The sequence below is a fragment of the Bison bison genome, unplaced genomic scaffold (assembly GCF_000754665.1).
Source record: "Bison bison bison isolate TAMUID 2011002044 unplaced genomic scaffold, Bison_UMD1.0 scf7180017864276, whole genome shotgun sequence".
Lineage (NCBI taxonomy): Eukaryota > Metazoa > Chordata > Mammalia > Artiodactyla > Bovidae > Bison > Bison bison.
Window position 1 is genome coordinate 624,023 of NW_011494848.1, and position 17,281 is coordinate 641,303.

At 38.7% G+C, this 17,281-nt stretch overlaps 1 protein-coding gene across 3 annotated transcripts in view; it reads right to left on the bottom strand.

Moving 5' to 3' along the window:
* Positions 1 to 17,281, bottom strand: part of C2CD3 (C2 calcium-dependent domain containing 3) — a 128,615-nt gene that overhangs the window by 87,294 nt on the left and 24,040 nt on the right. For all 3 annotated transcript variants that reach the window (XM_010848851.1, XM_010848852.1, XM_010848853.1), the window contains 6 exons: positions 14,094 to 14,226; positions 13,503 to 13,634; positions 6,457 to 6,604; positions 3,295 to 3,443; positions 2,510 to 2,716; positions 1,964 to 2,076 (listed from right to left, as the gene is read on the bottom strand). In XM_010848851.1, coding sequence (XP_010847153.1) covers positions 1,964 to 2,076; positions 2,510 to 2,716; positions 3,295 to 3,443; positions 6,457 to 6,604; positions 13,503 to 13,634; positions 14,094 to 14,226 — 882 coding nt within the window. The remainder of the gene's footprint in view (positions 1 to 1,963; positions 2,077 to 2,509; positions 2,717 to 3,294; positions 3,444 to 6,456; positions 6,605 to 13,502; positions 13,635 to 14,093; positions 14,227 to 17,281) is intronic.

The window sequence follows — 17,281 nt, forward strand, 5'->3', positions numbered from 1 at the left end:
CATATTGAGTGCAGCACTTTCACAGCATCAGCTTTCAGGATTTGGAATAGCTCAACTGGAATTCCATCACCTCCACTAGCTTTGTTTGTAGTGATGCTTTCTAAGGCCCACTTGACTTCACATTCCAGGATGTCTGGCTCTAGGTGAGTGACCACACCATTGTGATTATCTGGGTCGTGAAGCTCTTTTTTGTACAGTTCTTCTGTGTATTCTTGCCACCTCTTCTTGATATCTTCTGCTTCTGTTAGGTCCATACCATTTCTGTCCTTTATTGAGCCCATCTGTGCATGAAATGTTCCCTTGGTATCTCTAATTTTCTTGACGATATCTCTAGTCTTTCACATTCTGTTGTTTTCCTCTATTTCTTTGCATTGATTGCTGAGGAAGGCTTTCTTATGTCTCCTTACTATTCTTTGGAACTTTGCATTCAGATGCTGATATCTTTCCTTTTCTCCTTTGCTTTTCGCTCCTCTTCTTTTCACAGCTATTTTTAAGGCCTTCTCAGATAGCCATTTTGGTTTTTTCATTTCTTTTCCATGGGGATGGTCTTGATTCCTGTCTCCTGTACAATGTCACGAACCTCCGTCCATAGTTCATCAGGCACTCTATCAGATCTAATCCCTTAAATCTATTTCTCACTTCCACTGTATCATCATAAGGGATTTGCTTTAGGTCATATCTGAATGGTCTAGTGGGAAAACTACCTTTAGTTATATGCTATTTTAATGTTTTTACATTCATTATCCTGTCTGACTGTACATTAAGCCCTTGTGTAGTACAGGCAGTCCTTGCTTTGGAGATACTATGTTAACTGAAACTCGTGCATATCAGAACCATGTCCTTGCTGTATCTTAAGTTTATAGATGGGGAACGTGAGGCTCAGAGAAGTTTTAAGGAGCTCATCAAATGTCATATGGATAGGAGGTAGAAGAGGTAAGACCTGAGAAAAGAATCCAACATTTTTCTTTGCATTGGGATTTGATAAAAACAGATTAATTGTGTTAAAGCTTCTCAAACATACTTCAGCCAGCAGAATCAATTATACACTCTCGAATGCTTTGAACAAACCTATACAGTACCTTTTGTTGCTATCAGTAACTTAAGTATACAGAAAACATATGAAAAATGTGAATACCTTAATTCTTCCTTAAGGTGATGGAGAAAGTGAAAAAAATGACGCTAGTAAAAGAGTATTTTAAATTACTTTAGGTGCTGTTTTTAAGGGCAAATAAGGATTTATTTTAGGTGTATTTATTTTTAATGTTTGGGCTGGAAATATATCATATAAGAAATGATGCATGTGCAATACTATTCAATGAAGCACTGTTTTCAATAGCAACGTATAGAAAGCAACTTAAATATTGTAAGTTGAAGTATTATTGCAAGTTAAAAAAACCAGTCAGTAAAATCACATATCGTATGACTCCACTTAAATCAAATGTCCAGGATGGGAAAATTGAGACAAAGTAGGATAGGAGTTGCTTAGTAAAAGGGGGCTAAGAGGGAACTGAAGAATGAATGCTAATATGGGATTTCTTTTAGGTGAGATAAAAATGCTCTAAAATTAAGATTGTGGTGATGGTTATACAACTTGTGAATATATTAAAAATCACTTGTTGTATACTTCAAATGGGTGAATGATATGGTATGTGAATTGTATCTTGATAAAGATATTTTAAAAAGGGAAGAAAAGGAAAACAATAATAGCTGCAAGAATGTGATTTAAGAGTCAAGTTCTGAGTTACAGTTTCAGCTATGTCACTGCCCTGCATGAGGACAGCTGGAGGACAGGATAAACCTCTGGGCCAGTTTCCTCACTTGAAAAGGAGTAAGATAAAGTCACCTCAAAATTCTTTCTACCTCTAAGATTCTATGATAATATAGGAATATATGAGTAATTACAGATTCACAAATCCTCCCAACGCCAAAATGTCTAAGGAGCAGAAATCAAATTCTCTCTTACCTCCATCTATAATTTTACTGGATGCAAGTCGAATGACCTCAGTGATCAAAGTGGTCTTTGTCAATCCATTTTTGGAAAAGCCCACAGGAAAGTGATATTCCACAAAGAAGGTGCTGAAAAAAATCAAAACAATTAAAAAACAAACCAAATAACAAACTTATTTTCTGATAAATCCCACATATCTTTCAAAGCCTTGTTTTTAGAACCCCAGGTCCTCAGAGGACTTCCTCTTTTCAAAGCCTTCACCAATCTTGTGTTCGTACAGCACTTTTCATATAAAACATCTCTTTTGGCCCCTAAAGCCCTATTATAGCAGCCATTCAAATGTTTCTCTCTCCTGCTGACTATAAGGCATGGAAGAACAAAGCCTGGCTCTTAAGTTTCTTTATTCTCAAGATTTTTAGTGCTTGGGACCTAGTGGGAGATTTAGTACATTTTATTGATCGATGAAGCATATGAAAACACTAAGTACAATATAATTTCTTCTTCTCATCACAAATACTTTCCAGGAATGTCACAATGAGTTTTCCCATGTGAGAGACATACCGCTTTTTTGATGTCAGCTTAGGTGGTCTCCCAGGAAAAGTTTTTTTGCCAGAGGTATCCTGAGGACTATCTGGAGGAACTCCCATTGTTTCGATGATGATTCTGACTGAATGTGTTCTACCCAGAAGGGCCAGTTTATCCACACTTAGTGTCATCCCTTGGGCATCTTCTGGAGTTTCTGATAGCATCTGCTGTTCAACAATATTCCTGAAAGGAGTTCATACAGGTAGTGAGGCAGACTGTCAGAAGCCAAATATGAAATGATCTAGTTTGTACAGGCAACAGGAGGAAAGAAGGGCAGCAGGCATCTTAATGCACAAGTTATCAAGGACTGAGTAATGGCCTTAGTCCTAATTTACAGTGAAAAAAATCTCAAAAACTATAAAAACATTCTTGTAATCCAAAGGCTTATCTCCACACAAGTATAGAAACTGATATTATAGAATCAGGTTTTCAACAAGACTTTACTTCAGTTACTACTTTAATATAAACTACTATCATCACTTTTGTGTATTCCTTTTCATTTGCTTTATGTATACTTTCTACATTAAGTGTAACAGAGTACAAATACAATCCAGAATTCTGCTTTCTCTCTTAATCATTTTACTACATCCATCTTTTCATGTTATTACATGTTTAAGGATTGCAATACTTAATGCATTACTGTAATTCACTTAACCAGTCTGACAGTGTTGGCAAACACAGGTCATTTCACATGAGGAGATCTTGTAAAAATAATCTTTCTTTGTTTTTGCCTCTAAACAAGCATTCATAAAGAGGCTCACCTATTTTTCTTACCCATCTCCTTCTTCGACTTATGATCATTTGATTTTAGAACCTTAGGAGATCTGGCAAGAGCTTTTGACTGGCTCATTGTTTTAGAAGGGACATCATCATCTTCACTGAAGATATCACTGACGCTGGTATCAGATTTCTATTGAGGGAGAGAAAAGAGAAGAGGGGCACTAAAAGATAACTGCTTTGGGGATAGAGGTAATGAAACCATTTCTCTGAAGGTAGTAATCAAGAAAGAACTGATACTAGGCAGACAATCCTATGTTTCTCTTGGCTACACAAAAATAACCCGAAGTTCATAAAAATAACCTACAAGTTCAGTTCAAAGAAAATAAACAAAATTAGATTCTTCTTTCAAATTCTCAATAATAACAACAACAATGACTATTTACTGATTGCCTACTATGTATCTGGTACTATGTTAAATGCTGCATGTGTATTTTTAGTACTTATTACATTCCTATAAGGCATCCTCATCTCAATTTTTACAAATGAGAAAATGAATGCTGAGAGAAGTTAGGCGCCGTTAAGACTCACAGCTGCTGCTGCTAACTCATGTCAGTCGGGTCCCACTCTGTGCGACCCCATAGTCGGCAGCCCACCAGGCTCCTCTGTCCCTGGGATTCTCCAGGCAAGAATACTGGATGGGTTGCCATTTCCTTCTTCAATGCATGCTAAGTCACTTCAGTCGTGTTCAACTCTGTGCGACCCCATAGACGGCAGCCCACCAGGCTCTGCTGTCCACAGGATTCTCTAGGCAAGAATACCGGAGTGGGTAGCAATTTCCTTCTCCAAGATTTACAGCTGTAAGTAGTAAAGGCAGATCTTGCTCTCCGTGGGTTCCAAAGCCTCTATTTTTACCACAGTTTGGGGCAAAATGATTGTACAGTATCACCTAACTACATGGGTGCAAAGACTAATTTTTTTCACCACTCTAATGCAGTGCTCAAGGCTTAGGAGGTAATATGTTCTGGGGGAAAAACATGGGCTTTTTGCCAGACTACGGTAAGAATTCTAGTTCTGCCACCTATTAATAATTACTAGCAATTAACGTCTCTTAAGTCTTTTATTTAATGATATGTAAAAGAGATGACACTATCTCATGGGGCTAGCAAAAGAATTAAGTGAAATAATCAATTTCAAACATTTTGGACAATTCTGAATAATAGGTAACATAAATTCTCTGACATAGAAAATGTGTAATCAATATGAGTTCCCATAGCTAGTATGAAGCTGCTGTAAAACACAGGAAGCTCCGTCTAGTGCTCTGTGACAATCTAGAGGGGTGGAATGGGGTGGGCTGGAGGGAGGCTCAAGAGAGAGGAGATGTATTTATATTTATGGCTGATTCATGTTGTTTATAGCAGAAACCAACACAAGGTTATAAAGCAATTATCCTCCAATTAAAGAACAAAGTAAGCTCCCTTTCTCTTCTCCTACGGGTAACAGTATCAGCGATGACTTTTATTGTAGAAAGTCATGAAATCCTAACAATTCACAATGTCTTTTAAATCCATCTCCTCTTTTCCAACCCCACTGCTAGCTACCACTCTCATTCTGGCTCTTTCTGTCTCTTTCTCATGCTTTCAACACCAAAAATGGCTTCCTATCTGCTCCTGTTATTCTCCTCTCAGCCAGCCTCCTACATAATTGCTAGGTTAACATTGCTAGAACACTATTTAGGTCATGTCGTTTCCTCCTCACTTAATATTCAAATACTTTCACAGACTGGTTGCAGTGTGCTAGCTCACCTTGTTGATACCCCTCCACATGAATTCTTACCCAATCAAACTAGATGCCTGGTAGTACACAAACTGCTTCTCTAAACAGGTCATTCTTTCTATTCCTATTTCACATCCTTTATCGTTCTGAAACTATTTTTCAAGTCTCAGTTAAAATCCCTTATCCCTCATGACGCTCCTTCCTGACAATCTCATGTAAAAGTTCTCCCTGCCTCTTCTGTACCCTGGTAGCTCTCAGTCTTTCCACTGAGCTGATATAAACTACATTATATTTCAGATCTCTGGTGACCTGGAGAAACAGAAAATGGGGAATACGATAGCGATCTTCACAAATATAAAGTATTATTTGTGGAACAGTAAATGAACTTATTTTATATATACTCTGTGTGGGCTCAGTTGTGTCCGACTCTTTGTGACTCCATGGATGGCAGCCCGCCAGGCTCCTCTGTCCATGGAATTTTCCAGGCAAGAATACTGGAGCAGGTGGCCATTTTCTAGTTCAAGGGATCCTCCCAATCCAGGGATCAAACCCTAGTCTCTTGCATCTCTTGTACTGGCAGGCAGATTCTTAACCATTGTGCCACCTGGGAAGCCCCATATACTTTGCTGCTGCTGCTGCTAAGTCGCTTCAGTTGTGTCTGACTCTGTGTGACCCCACAGACAGCAGACCACCAGGCTCTCTCATCCCTGGGATTCTCCAGGCAAGAATACTGGAGTGGGTTGCCATTTCCTTCTCCAATGCATGAAAGTGAAAAGTCAAAGTGAAGTCGCTCAGTCGTGTCCGACTCTTAGCGACCTCACGGACTGCAGCCCACCAGGCTCCTCCGTCCATGGGATTTTCCAGGCAAGAGTACTGGAGTGGGGTGCCATTGCCTTCTACAAGATGCTAAACCAATGAATGGAACATATAGCTTGATATAAGAAAGAACTTTGAAAATGCTAAAACTGCCTGAAAAGAGAATGTTCTTGGGTCAGTAGGGATATTTGTTCCCCATGAGTAGAGGTACTTCTGGAACATCTGTATCTGAAAAGATACCAGTCAAGGGTGGTTCTGAGAGTATACATAAATTAGCTCTTCCTTCAAAGAGCTCTAAGGAAGCCATACAATATATTAAGACCATAGGCTTTGGACTCAGGCAAACCTGAACTTGAATCTTGGTTCCAACACTTATTTGTATGTGTACTTGGACAAAATAATTAATCTTACTAGTCTTATCTCCTCATCTGTAGAATGAAGGTAACACCCTCCTCTTCAGACTGTTGTTATAATTATGTAAAAGGAATAGCTTTCTGTCTGACAAGTGGTAATGTGCCTACACCCACTAATATTATTAATAACTCTATGATTAACACAAGAGAAGCAATTATTTAATTTCTCCAATTCCTAATCTTTCAGATTCAGTAACTTACAGGTGCTGTATAAAATAAGTTCTCCAGGAGACTCTGGTCATATTGAGGGTCATTGGGCTCACTGCTGCAATACACATCACTCCCAGGAGATGGGGAATCTGGAGGAGAGCCTAAGCCATCCCAACAGCGACCTTGGGACAATTCAGCACTGCAGAAATAAGAAAAATAAAATAGAACTTTAAAGGACGTTTCATCTTAATTCTTTTTTTTTGGGTAAACATTCTAAAGTTCTAAATATGGAAGAAAATACATAAAACAGAAGACTTACATTATATAGAAGACCATCTAACACTTACTTTTATATCATATTCCTTCTCTTCTGGGATGTCAACAACTAGCACTCAAAAAATACATTTCAGACACTGATTGTGAGCTCATTCATTTATTGAACAAACATTTTACTGGGTACCTATTATGTGCCAGGCATACTGTTAGGTCCTGAATGGTACAGAGATGGCTAAGCTAACTTGTTCTACTCTTGTGCTGCTCATGGTCCAGTAGGGAGGGAAAAAATGTAAAGAACTGACTATAATTCAATGGAGTTAACTGTTATATACTGTTTTTGTGAAGAATGACTAATTCATAAATATGCCTTCTTCTATTAAGCAAAAATATATGCATTTAGTTTATTTATGGAAAGATCAGCTCTATGTAGAGTAGAGAAATAAGTAAAACAGATACTCTACTTATATAGAGTTTGTAAACTAATAAGAAAGATAAGCATACAAATACATGTATATTTAATTTTAGTTTCTCCTATAGTAATTAGCATTTAATAAACAGTGGAAAAAGTGTCAGACTTTATTTTTTGGGGCTCCAAAATCACTGCAGATGGTGACTGCAGCCATGAAATTAAAAGACGCTTACTCCTTGGAAGAAAAGTTATGACAAACTTAGACAGTGTATTAAAAATCAGAGACATTGCCTACAAAGGTCCATCTAGTCAAGGCTATGGTTTTTCCAGTAGTCATATATGGATGTGAGAGTTGGACTGTGAAGAAGGCTGAGTTCCAAAGAATTGATGCTTTTGAAGTGTGGTATTGGAGAAGACTCTTGAGAGTCCCTTGGACTGCAAGGAGATCCAACCAGTCCATTCTAAATGAGATCAGCCCTGTGTGTTCTTTGGAAGGAATAATGCTAAAGCTGCAACTCCAGTACTTTGGCCACCTCATGAGAAGAGTTAACTCATTGGAAAAAGACTCTGATGCTGGGGGGGACTGGGGGCAGGAGGAGAAGGGGACGACAGAGGATGAAACGGCTGGATAGCATCACTGACTCGATGGAAGTGAGTTTGAGTGAACTCCAAGAGATGGTGATAGACAGGGAGGCCTGGTGTGCTGCAGTTCATGGGGTTGCAAAGAGTTGGACACAACTGAGCGACTGAACTGAACTGAAACATCTATAAATGAACTTACTGATTCTTAATGAACATGTTAAATACTGAATATGTGCCAAACACTGCGCTAAGGATTTCAATTAATTTTTTCAACTCTGCTTCCCTTTCAAGGCAGCTGCTATACTTTTTTTCCCCTTCTTTCTCAAGAAAATAATACACAATCACTACCTTCAAATTATAAGCATCTGCTTACAATTTGGGAGACCTGGGTTTGATCCCTGGGTCAGGAAGATCCTCTGGAGAAGGAAATGGCAACCCACTCCAGTACTCTTGCCTGGAAAATCCCATGGACAGAGGAGCCTGGTAGGCTACAGTCCATGGGATCACAAAGAGTCGGACATGACTAAGCGACTTCCCTTTCACTTTTCACCTTCAAATTAGACTGTGTTCCTAAAATTCCTGGAACAGAGATGCTCAACAAATAGATGTTCAGTTTCTTGAGAAACCTATATGCAGGTCAGGAAGCAACAGTTAGAACTGGACATGGAACAACAGATTGGTTCCAAATAGGAAAAGGAGTACGTCAAGGCTGTATACTGTCACCCTGCTTATTTAACTTATATGCAGAGTACATCATGAGAAATGCTGGGCTGGAAGAAGCACAAGCTGGAATCAAGATTGCCGGGAGAAATATCAATAACCTCAGATATGCAGATGACACCACCCTTATGGCAGAAAGTGAAGAGGAACTAAAAAGCCTCTTGATGAAACTGAAAGAGGAGAGTGAAAAAGTGGGCTTAAAGCTCAACATTCAGAAAATGAAGATCATGGCATCTGGTCCCATCATTTCATGAGAGGGGGAAACAGTGGAAACAGTGTCAGACTTTATTTTTTTGGGCTCCAAAATCACAGTAGATGGTGATTGCAGCCATGAAATTAAAAGACGCTTACTCCTTGGAAGAAAAGTTACAACCAACCTAGACAGCATATTGAAAAGCAGAGACATTACTTTGCCAACAAAGGTCCGTCTAGTCAAGGCTATGGTTTTTCCAGTAGTCATGTATGGATGTGAGAGTTGGACTGTGAAGAAAGCTGAGCTCCGAAGAATTGATGCTTTTGAAGTGTGGTGTTGGAGAAGACTCTTGAGAGTCCCTTGGACTGCAAGGAGATCCAACCAGTCCATCCTAAAGGAGATCAGTCCTGGGTTTTCATTGGAAGGAATGATGCTAGAGCTGAAACTCCAATACTTTGGCCACCTCATGCGAAGAGTTGACTCATTGGAAAAGACCCTGAATGCTGGGAGGGATTGGGGCAGGAGGAGAAGAGGATGACAGAGGATGAGATGGCCGGATGGCATCACCGACTCGATGGAAGTGAGTCTGAGTGAACTCCGGGAGTTGGTGATGAACAGGGAGGCCTGGCGTGCTGCAATTCATGGGGTCACAAAGAGTCAGACACAACTGAGCGACTGAACTGAACTGAAGTGTTCCTTTCTTTATCTTTCTTTAACCTACAGCAGAGCTTCTTAATCTTAGCGCTACTGAAATGTTGGGTCAGATGAGTCGCTGTTACTGGGACCTATCATGTGCATTCTGGATCCCTGGACTCTACTCATCAGAAGCCAATAGCCTGAAAGCAATCCCTCCAGGTGTGATAACCAGAAGTATCTTCAGACATTTCCAAATGTCCCATACAGTGGGGATGGGGGGAACTGGCTTCCAGATGAGAACCACTTATCTATAGTAATCTCTCTATCAAAGGTTAAGAACAACTTCCTAACTGCTCAAACCCAACTAACAACTTCACAATCCACACAGCTTCTCTGCAGCCTATGAACACTGCTCCTTTTAGAAGCTCTACTTCTTGATGTTCTACACAACTCTTATTTGCCACTTATAGATCTCCACTTCCCTCTAGTCGCCTTTCTCCCCTCCTTGCAACCCTTAAAGTTATGAATATTTCTACTGCTTAGTATATAGTCCTCCACCTTTTACTTATTTTTACAAATTAACATTTCTTTGAATGTATTCTTGTCTACAAAACATTAAAAAAGCATGCCATTTCCCTCTATGCAATACTTAGGACATGAAAACTGAGAGAGGTCAGAGCTATTCTGCACAGGCCAGTGGCCTGGGGTTCCTGTTGGGAGGGCAGGAAATATAAAAGTTGGAAAAAACGCGAGGGGGCCTGGAACTTGTCTGTATTCTTTGGCTACAAGACAAGTCCACTCTCTTGTTTTCTTCTTAACCATGTTTTAAATCAAGGAAAACATGTACATGTACATATTTTAAAAGTCAAATAGGATCATAAGACATAATGAGAAACAGTAGCTGCCTGCCTCCTTAGAAGTAATCACTTTCAACTCCTTGTTTCTGTTGGTACTTACCTTTATATTTCTAAGTAACACATGTGTGGTGCTATTTTCTGATTTTTTTTCATTTTTCTAAATGACTTTGTATTATGAAAAAGTTATTCTTGGAAACAGATTTCCCTTTCCCCCATTTGAGAAGATAGGGGAAAGGGAAATCTGTTTCCCAGAATAATAACATCATATCATAAGAATAATGATTTAAGAGATATGATGTTAATCTTCAGGATTAACATCATATCAGAGCCAAGTATAATTTACTACACTTTCTTTACAAAGTCTAGCTTTTCTTGTTTTAATAACTGCCTTAATTTTTGTTTAAAGTAGCTTTCTATGTGCCAATTATTATTTCATTATTGAACTGTCCAAGAGAACTGAACATTTCCTCTTGATCTGGTCAAACACAGGAGAAATGTGTTTCCATCTATCCTTTCCCCTCCTTAGAAGTATCGCTACAGAAGCCCTGTGTGCTTCCACAAGCAGTGTCTGCTCTCTAAATATGGACATAGACCATAAAGCTCCTTTTCTCTTTTTTCTCTATTACATCCCCTGCTTCTTGGACTCCAAGCCTTGTTCTTTATCCTAGATTCTCTTTGTGGCAGAGAATAGCCTATGGTTTCCTGAGAACTAGTGCAAGAGAGGCAATGTTTTGAGTCCTTGGATGTATGAAAATATTTTTACCCTGCCCTCACACGATTGATAGTTTGACTGGAAATGGAATTTGAGATCAATAATTAATAGTTTTCAGAATCCTGAAAGTAACTCTCCACTGCCTTCCATGGAGCTGGTAGAAAAGTCTTTTTAAAAAATATATATAAACATTTATTTATTTTTGGCTCCATCGGGTCTTAGTTGTGGCACTCAGGTTGCAGCATGTGGGATCTTTAACTGCAGCATGCAAACTCTGAGCTGTGGAATGTGGGATCTAGTTCCCCAAGTAGGGATCAAACTCCAGCTTCCTGCATTGGGAGTGTGGATTCCTAGCCACTGGACCATAGTCCCTGTGCTGGATTCTTGATCTTTATGTACTCTTTTGTGAATGGCTTCTTTCATTTAGCATGATTTTTCAAGGTTCCCTCATGCTGCAGCATGTTAACAGTACTTTTTCCCTTTTTCTGGCCAAATAATACTCCATTTAAAAAATCTACTAATCAGCTGATGGACATTTTTTACTGTTATGACTACTGCAATTCATGTACATGTTTTTGCGTGGACTTATATTTTCATTTTCCTTGGCTATATACTTAGGGAGTTGAACTGCTGGGTCACGTGATAACTTGATGTGCAACAATCTGAGGAACTGACAGATTATCTTCCAAAGTGGCTGCATCATTTTACACTGCTACCAGCTGTCTATGAAGATTTCAAATTTTCCACAGCCTCACCAACACTTAATCTGATTTTTTGATTCTAACCATCCTAGTGGGAAACCAGCCCTGAATATTCATTGGAAGGACTGATGTTGAAGCTGAAACCCCAATACTTTGGCCACCTGATGCGAAGAAACTGACTCATTGGAAAAGACCCTGATGCTGGAAAAGATGGAAGGCAAGAGGAGAAGGGGACAACAGAGGATGAGATGGTTGGATGGCATCACCAACTCGATGGACATGAGTTTGAGCAAGCTCCGGGAGCTGGTGATGGACAGGGAGGCCTGGTATGCTGCAGTCCATGGGGTCGCAGAGTTGGACACTGAGCGACTGAACTGAACTGATCCTACTGGGTATGAAGTAGTATCTTGTTTACAGTTTTGATTTGCATTTCCCTGATAACTAACGGTGCTGACAACTTTTATATGCATATTAGCCATCTGACTATCTTCTTTGAAGAAATCTCTATGTAGAAACTTTGCCTTTTAAATTAGATTATTTATGCCATAGTTATTAAGTTGTTGAGTTCCTCACATATTCTAATATGTCTTTTATCAGATATAAGATTTATAAATATTTTCTTCCATTCTGTGATTATCTTTTCACTTCTTAATAGTATCTTTTGAAGCCCAAACATTTTTAATTTTCTTAAGTTTAACTTTTTGTTGTTGTTCTTGGTTGTACTTCTAATGCATATCTAAGGATCCTTTTCCAAATTCAAGATTACAAAGACTTATCTCTGTTTTAAGAGTTTTATAGTTTTAGTTCTTCCATTTAGCTATCTAATTCATAGTGAATTAATTTTTAAAATATGGTTTGAGAGTCCATCTTCATTTTTTGCATGTGGCTAAGCCAGCAGTGCCAGCACCATTTATTGAAAAGGAAATTCTTTTTTCCACTTAATGGTCTTGACACCGTTGTTGAATATTAGTTGATATGGCTTTATTTCTAGACTACCAATTCTATTCCATTTATTTATGTCTATCCTTATGCCAGTACCAAACTGACTTGCTTACTCTTGCTTTGTAGTAAGTTTTAAAATAGCAAAGTGTGAATCCTTCTATTTTTTCCTTAAGATTCTTTTGGCTATTCTGGGTACCCTGTAATTTCACAGTAATTACAATCAGCTTGCCAATATCTATGAAGAAGTCGGCCATGAATTTGACAGGGACTGTACTGAATCATGAACATGAGATTTTTCCCGTTTATTTAGATCTCCTTTAATTTCTTTCAACAATTTGCAGTTATGTTTTAAACTTCTTCAGTTAAATTTATTTGTATTTTATTCTTATCAATGCTATTATAAATGGAATTATTTCTTAATTTTATTTATTTATTTACTGCATGGCTTGTAGGATCTTAGTTCCTTGACCAGGGATCAAACCCTAGCCCTTGCAGTGAAAGCCCTGAGTCCTAACTGATGGATCACCAGGGAATTCCCTTAATCTTATTTTTTGATTGGTCACTGCAAGTAAATAGAAGTATAATTGACTTATGTTATCCTGCAATCTGTCTCACAGTGGATTCTTTAGGATTTTTTACATACCTGATCATGTCATTTGTGAATAGTCTTACTTCTTCCTTCCCAATTTGGAACCCTTTTATTTTTTTTTCCTGCCTAATTGTACAGGCCATATAGGTAATAAGAGATAGACCCCAAATTTCAACTGTGTCTATTTAAAATCCATGTTCTTTTCATTATACACTGCTGACACTGGTGTTAAGGAAACAGGTGAGAAATAAGAATGGAAAGGTAGACTGGAGACCATTCTATAAGTGAAGCTAAGAATAAAAGGCTAAAGATTGGATTTTTATTTAGTAGATAATAAATAATGATTTAATATGTAATGAATAAGGGAATGACTTAGTTGTTCAAAAGAAATGTTGTTGCTTTAGGAAGATAAATCTGTTAACAATATACACAATAAATTGGAGGAAAAATTTTAAAGAAAAGAGAGTTAAGAGCTCTTACCTGCCCAACAGCAGCTGTATGGCTCTGGTATCAGCCTTTGCATCATGTTTCCAATTTTCCTGTTTCTCAGTTGGAGGGAGGAGGTGATCTTCAATGTGGTCTTTAACTTGATTCCTAGATAAGGCTTTGATTCTAAGGAAGGAAAAAAATGTTTTCACTGGCTAACATATGTGAAAATCTAAATCAGAATTTAATGAGCTGAGAAGTATACATGGAGACAGTTCAACATGGAAGACTTGAAATGTTTTAGACTTTACCTTACATATATATAAAACTTCACAATTTACAAAGCCTTTTCCTACATTAGAATCTCATTTATGTAAGAGAGGGAGGAAAAAATATACCCATTTTATATACAAGCATGCTGGTTGAGAAAGATCAAGAATTTAGCCATTTACATATTTTGCAAGTGTCAGTCCTAGGTCTAGATTTTGAGTATCTTAACTCCTAGTTTAGGCTTCTTTCCCACCACATTAAAAAATTACTTGCTGAACATTTCCAAGATTATTTAGTCCGTATCTTGACAAAAAAGACACATTAACAACTATTAAGAAATGAACTATTGGAATTCATGTTTATCCCATAACTTACTGTGATGATGTTCTAAGTAAATCTTCCTTCATAGAAGGATGAACTTCTTCCAACAACATGCTAGTATCTGGACTTGATTTCATTGCAGAAATCACCATGGCATTACGCAGTTTATTGCCTTGTTCTAACAGAGCTGAAGAGGGCAAAAGCAGAACACAAGAAATCTAAATCCAGCAGAAATATTTGCAATATTCAGCCCCTGAATATATACTACATATATATATATATAATATATATAATACAATCTATTATATCACACAACTTACTATAGTATACTATAATTGCTTATTTGTGTACTTTCCCCACTAGCTTGAGAATCCCTTGAGGGCATTCACTTTACAACAAATTTTTACTGAGCTTCTATTATGTGAACTGTTTTAGATGTTGGCATTACAGCACTGAATGGAGTCTCTCTATTCCACAGAGACTGACCTCCTTATTGCAGTTGTTATATACATACATTGACTCTTCCAACTGGTGGCTGTACATAATAAATTTAGTAAAATAATTTTCCCATCCTTAAGTAACAACAATTATAGTGGATAACATTTACTGAACCCTTACCACTTCCTGGGCACTCCTAAGAATTGATTTAACCCTCCCAGCAATCCTCTGAAATGGGTACTATTATTTCCTTCATTTTCCAGATGAAAAAGTTGAGGCACAGAGGATGTATAACTTGCCCAATATATCATGCAGTATAACCAGGATGACTCTACATCACTATACATATATGACCCCACCTTTTCTTAGACTTTTTAAAAGCTTAGGACCACTGGCATTATTTCAAGGAATACTGAGAAGAATTATTATTTTCTTGAGGTTTCACAGTTGTTTAGGAGGTAAATTAAGTTTAGATATCAAGTGCTTGTGTATCTTGATCTAGAGTTTTTTATAGCTTCTAAAAATAAAAAAGATATGGTAGTCAGGCCAAAAAACCCCCCAAACAGATCCATAAACATTCAACATTTTTTAGTATAAAGAATTCAACATATAGCTTAAAAACTCAAAACTCAAACCCCAAAAACCCTGAAACATCATATGTTCAATGTGCTCAGTTCAGTCGCTCAGTCATGTCCAAATCTTTGCGACCCCATGAATCGCAGCATGCCAGGCATCCCTGTCCATCACCAACTCCTGGAGTTCACTCAGACTCACGTCCATCGAGTCAGTGATGCCATCCAGCCATCTCATCCTCTGTCGTCCCCTTCTCCTCCTGCCCTCAATCCCTCCCAGCATCAGGGTCTTTTCCAATGAGTCCACTCTTCGTATGAGGTGGCCAAAGTACTGGAGTTTCAGCTTTAGCATCATTCCTTCCAAAGAAATCCCAGGGCTGATCTCCTTCAGAATGGACTGGTTGGATCTCCTTGCAGTCCGAGGGACTCTCAAGAGTCTTCTCCAACACCACAGTTCAAAAGCATCAATTCTTCGGAGCTCAGCTTTCTTCAGTCCAACTCTCACATCCATACATGACCACTGGAAAAACCATAGCCTTGACTAGACGGACCTTTGTTGGCAAAGTAATGTCTCTGCTTTTGAATATGCTATCTAGGTTGGTCATAACTTTCCTTCCAAGGAGTAAGCATCTTTTAATTTCATGGCTGCAGTCACCATCTGCAGTGATTTTGGAGCCGAAAAAAACAAAGTCTGACACTGTTTCCACTGTTTCCCCATCTATTCCCCATGAAGTGATGGGACCAGATGCCATGATCTTCGTTTTCTGAATGTTGAGCTTTAAGCCCACTTTTTCACTCTCCTCTTTCACTTTCATCAAGAGGTTTTGAGTTCCTCTTCACCTTCTGCCATAAGGGTGGTGTCATCTGCATATCTGAGGTTATTGATATTTCTCCCGGCAATCTTTTTTTTGGTCCACTGCTGCTGCTACTGCTAAGTCGCTTCAGTCGTGTCCGACTCTGTGCAACCCCATTGACGGCAGCCCACCAGGCTCCTCCGTCCCTGGGATTCTCCAGGCAAGAGTACTGGAGTGGGGTGCCACTATTGAGAGACTATTTCTCACGCCAGATAGTCATAGTTTCATAGTTCAGGAACACAGGAAAGTGACAAACTTCCAAGGAACTCAACCCAAAGAAATTCTTTATATTCCAAATCACTTTTACTCTGAAAGATAACAGCCTTCCTCATCTCTTCAAAATCTTTCATGGAATCATAATTTCTGTAGAAGTCTGCATATGCCTTCTTTCTTTTTTCAGCCACAGAAAACTTACAGAAAGTTGCAAACCCCAGGGAGACCATGAATGCTCCAACAATATGAAATTGCAGACGTTTGGCCAGGAGGCCATGCATCTGAGGTTTTGCCAAAGCAGTGGACATGGCAGTTTTCCTTCTCGACGGCTCAACCACGATGTCCTCTCAGGCTGATGGAGAAATGGACCTCTCCTGGCAATCTTGATTCCAGCTTGTGCTTCTTCCAGCCCAGAGTTTCTCATGATGTACTCTGCATAGAAGTTAAATAAGCAGGGTGACAATATACAGCCTTGACGTACTCCTTTTCCTATTTGGAACCAGTCTGTTGTTCCATGTCCAGTTCTAACTGTGGTTTCCTGACCTGCATATAGGTTTCTCAAGAGGCAGGTCAGGTGGTCTGGTATTCCCATCTCTTTCAGAATTTTCCACAGTTTATTGTGATCTACACAGTCAAAGGCTTTGGCACAGTCAATAAAGCAGAAATGTGTTATGTGAATATATAAGTTAAAGAAAAATAAAGGTTACCAATTATGGTATGCAGAATTCTTCACTTGATCTTAGCCAAAAGGCTGAGAAATGATGTAGGTAGAATTCTAAAACAGTTCCTCTCAGATTTCCAGCCACTGGTATACAAATGCCTTTTCCTAGTGAATTACTCATCTAGACAATGTTGTAAAGGGATTTTATGGAAGTAATTAGGTTTCCAAATCGATCTACCTTAAGATTGGGAGATTATCTTGGTTGTCCCAAACCATTATAAAGCGGAGTTTTCTCTGGCTGTTTTCAGGATATGAAGTCAGAGATTTAAAGCATGAGAGGGATGCAATGTATCACTGCTGTCTTAAAGATGGAGATGGTCACATGGCAGGAGATGCACATGGCCTTTAGGAGCTTAAGAGTGGACCCTGGCTGACCGCCAGCAAGGATATGGGACCTTAGTCCTATTATAGCAAGGAACTGGATTCTGTCAACAAGAATGAACT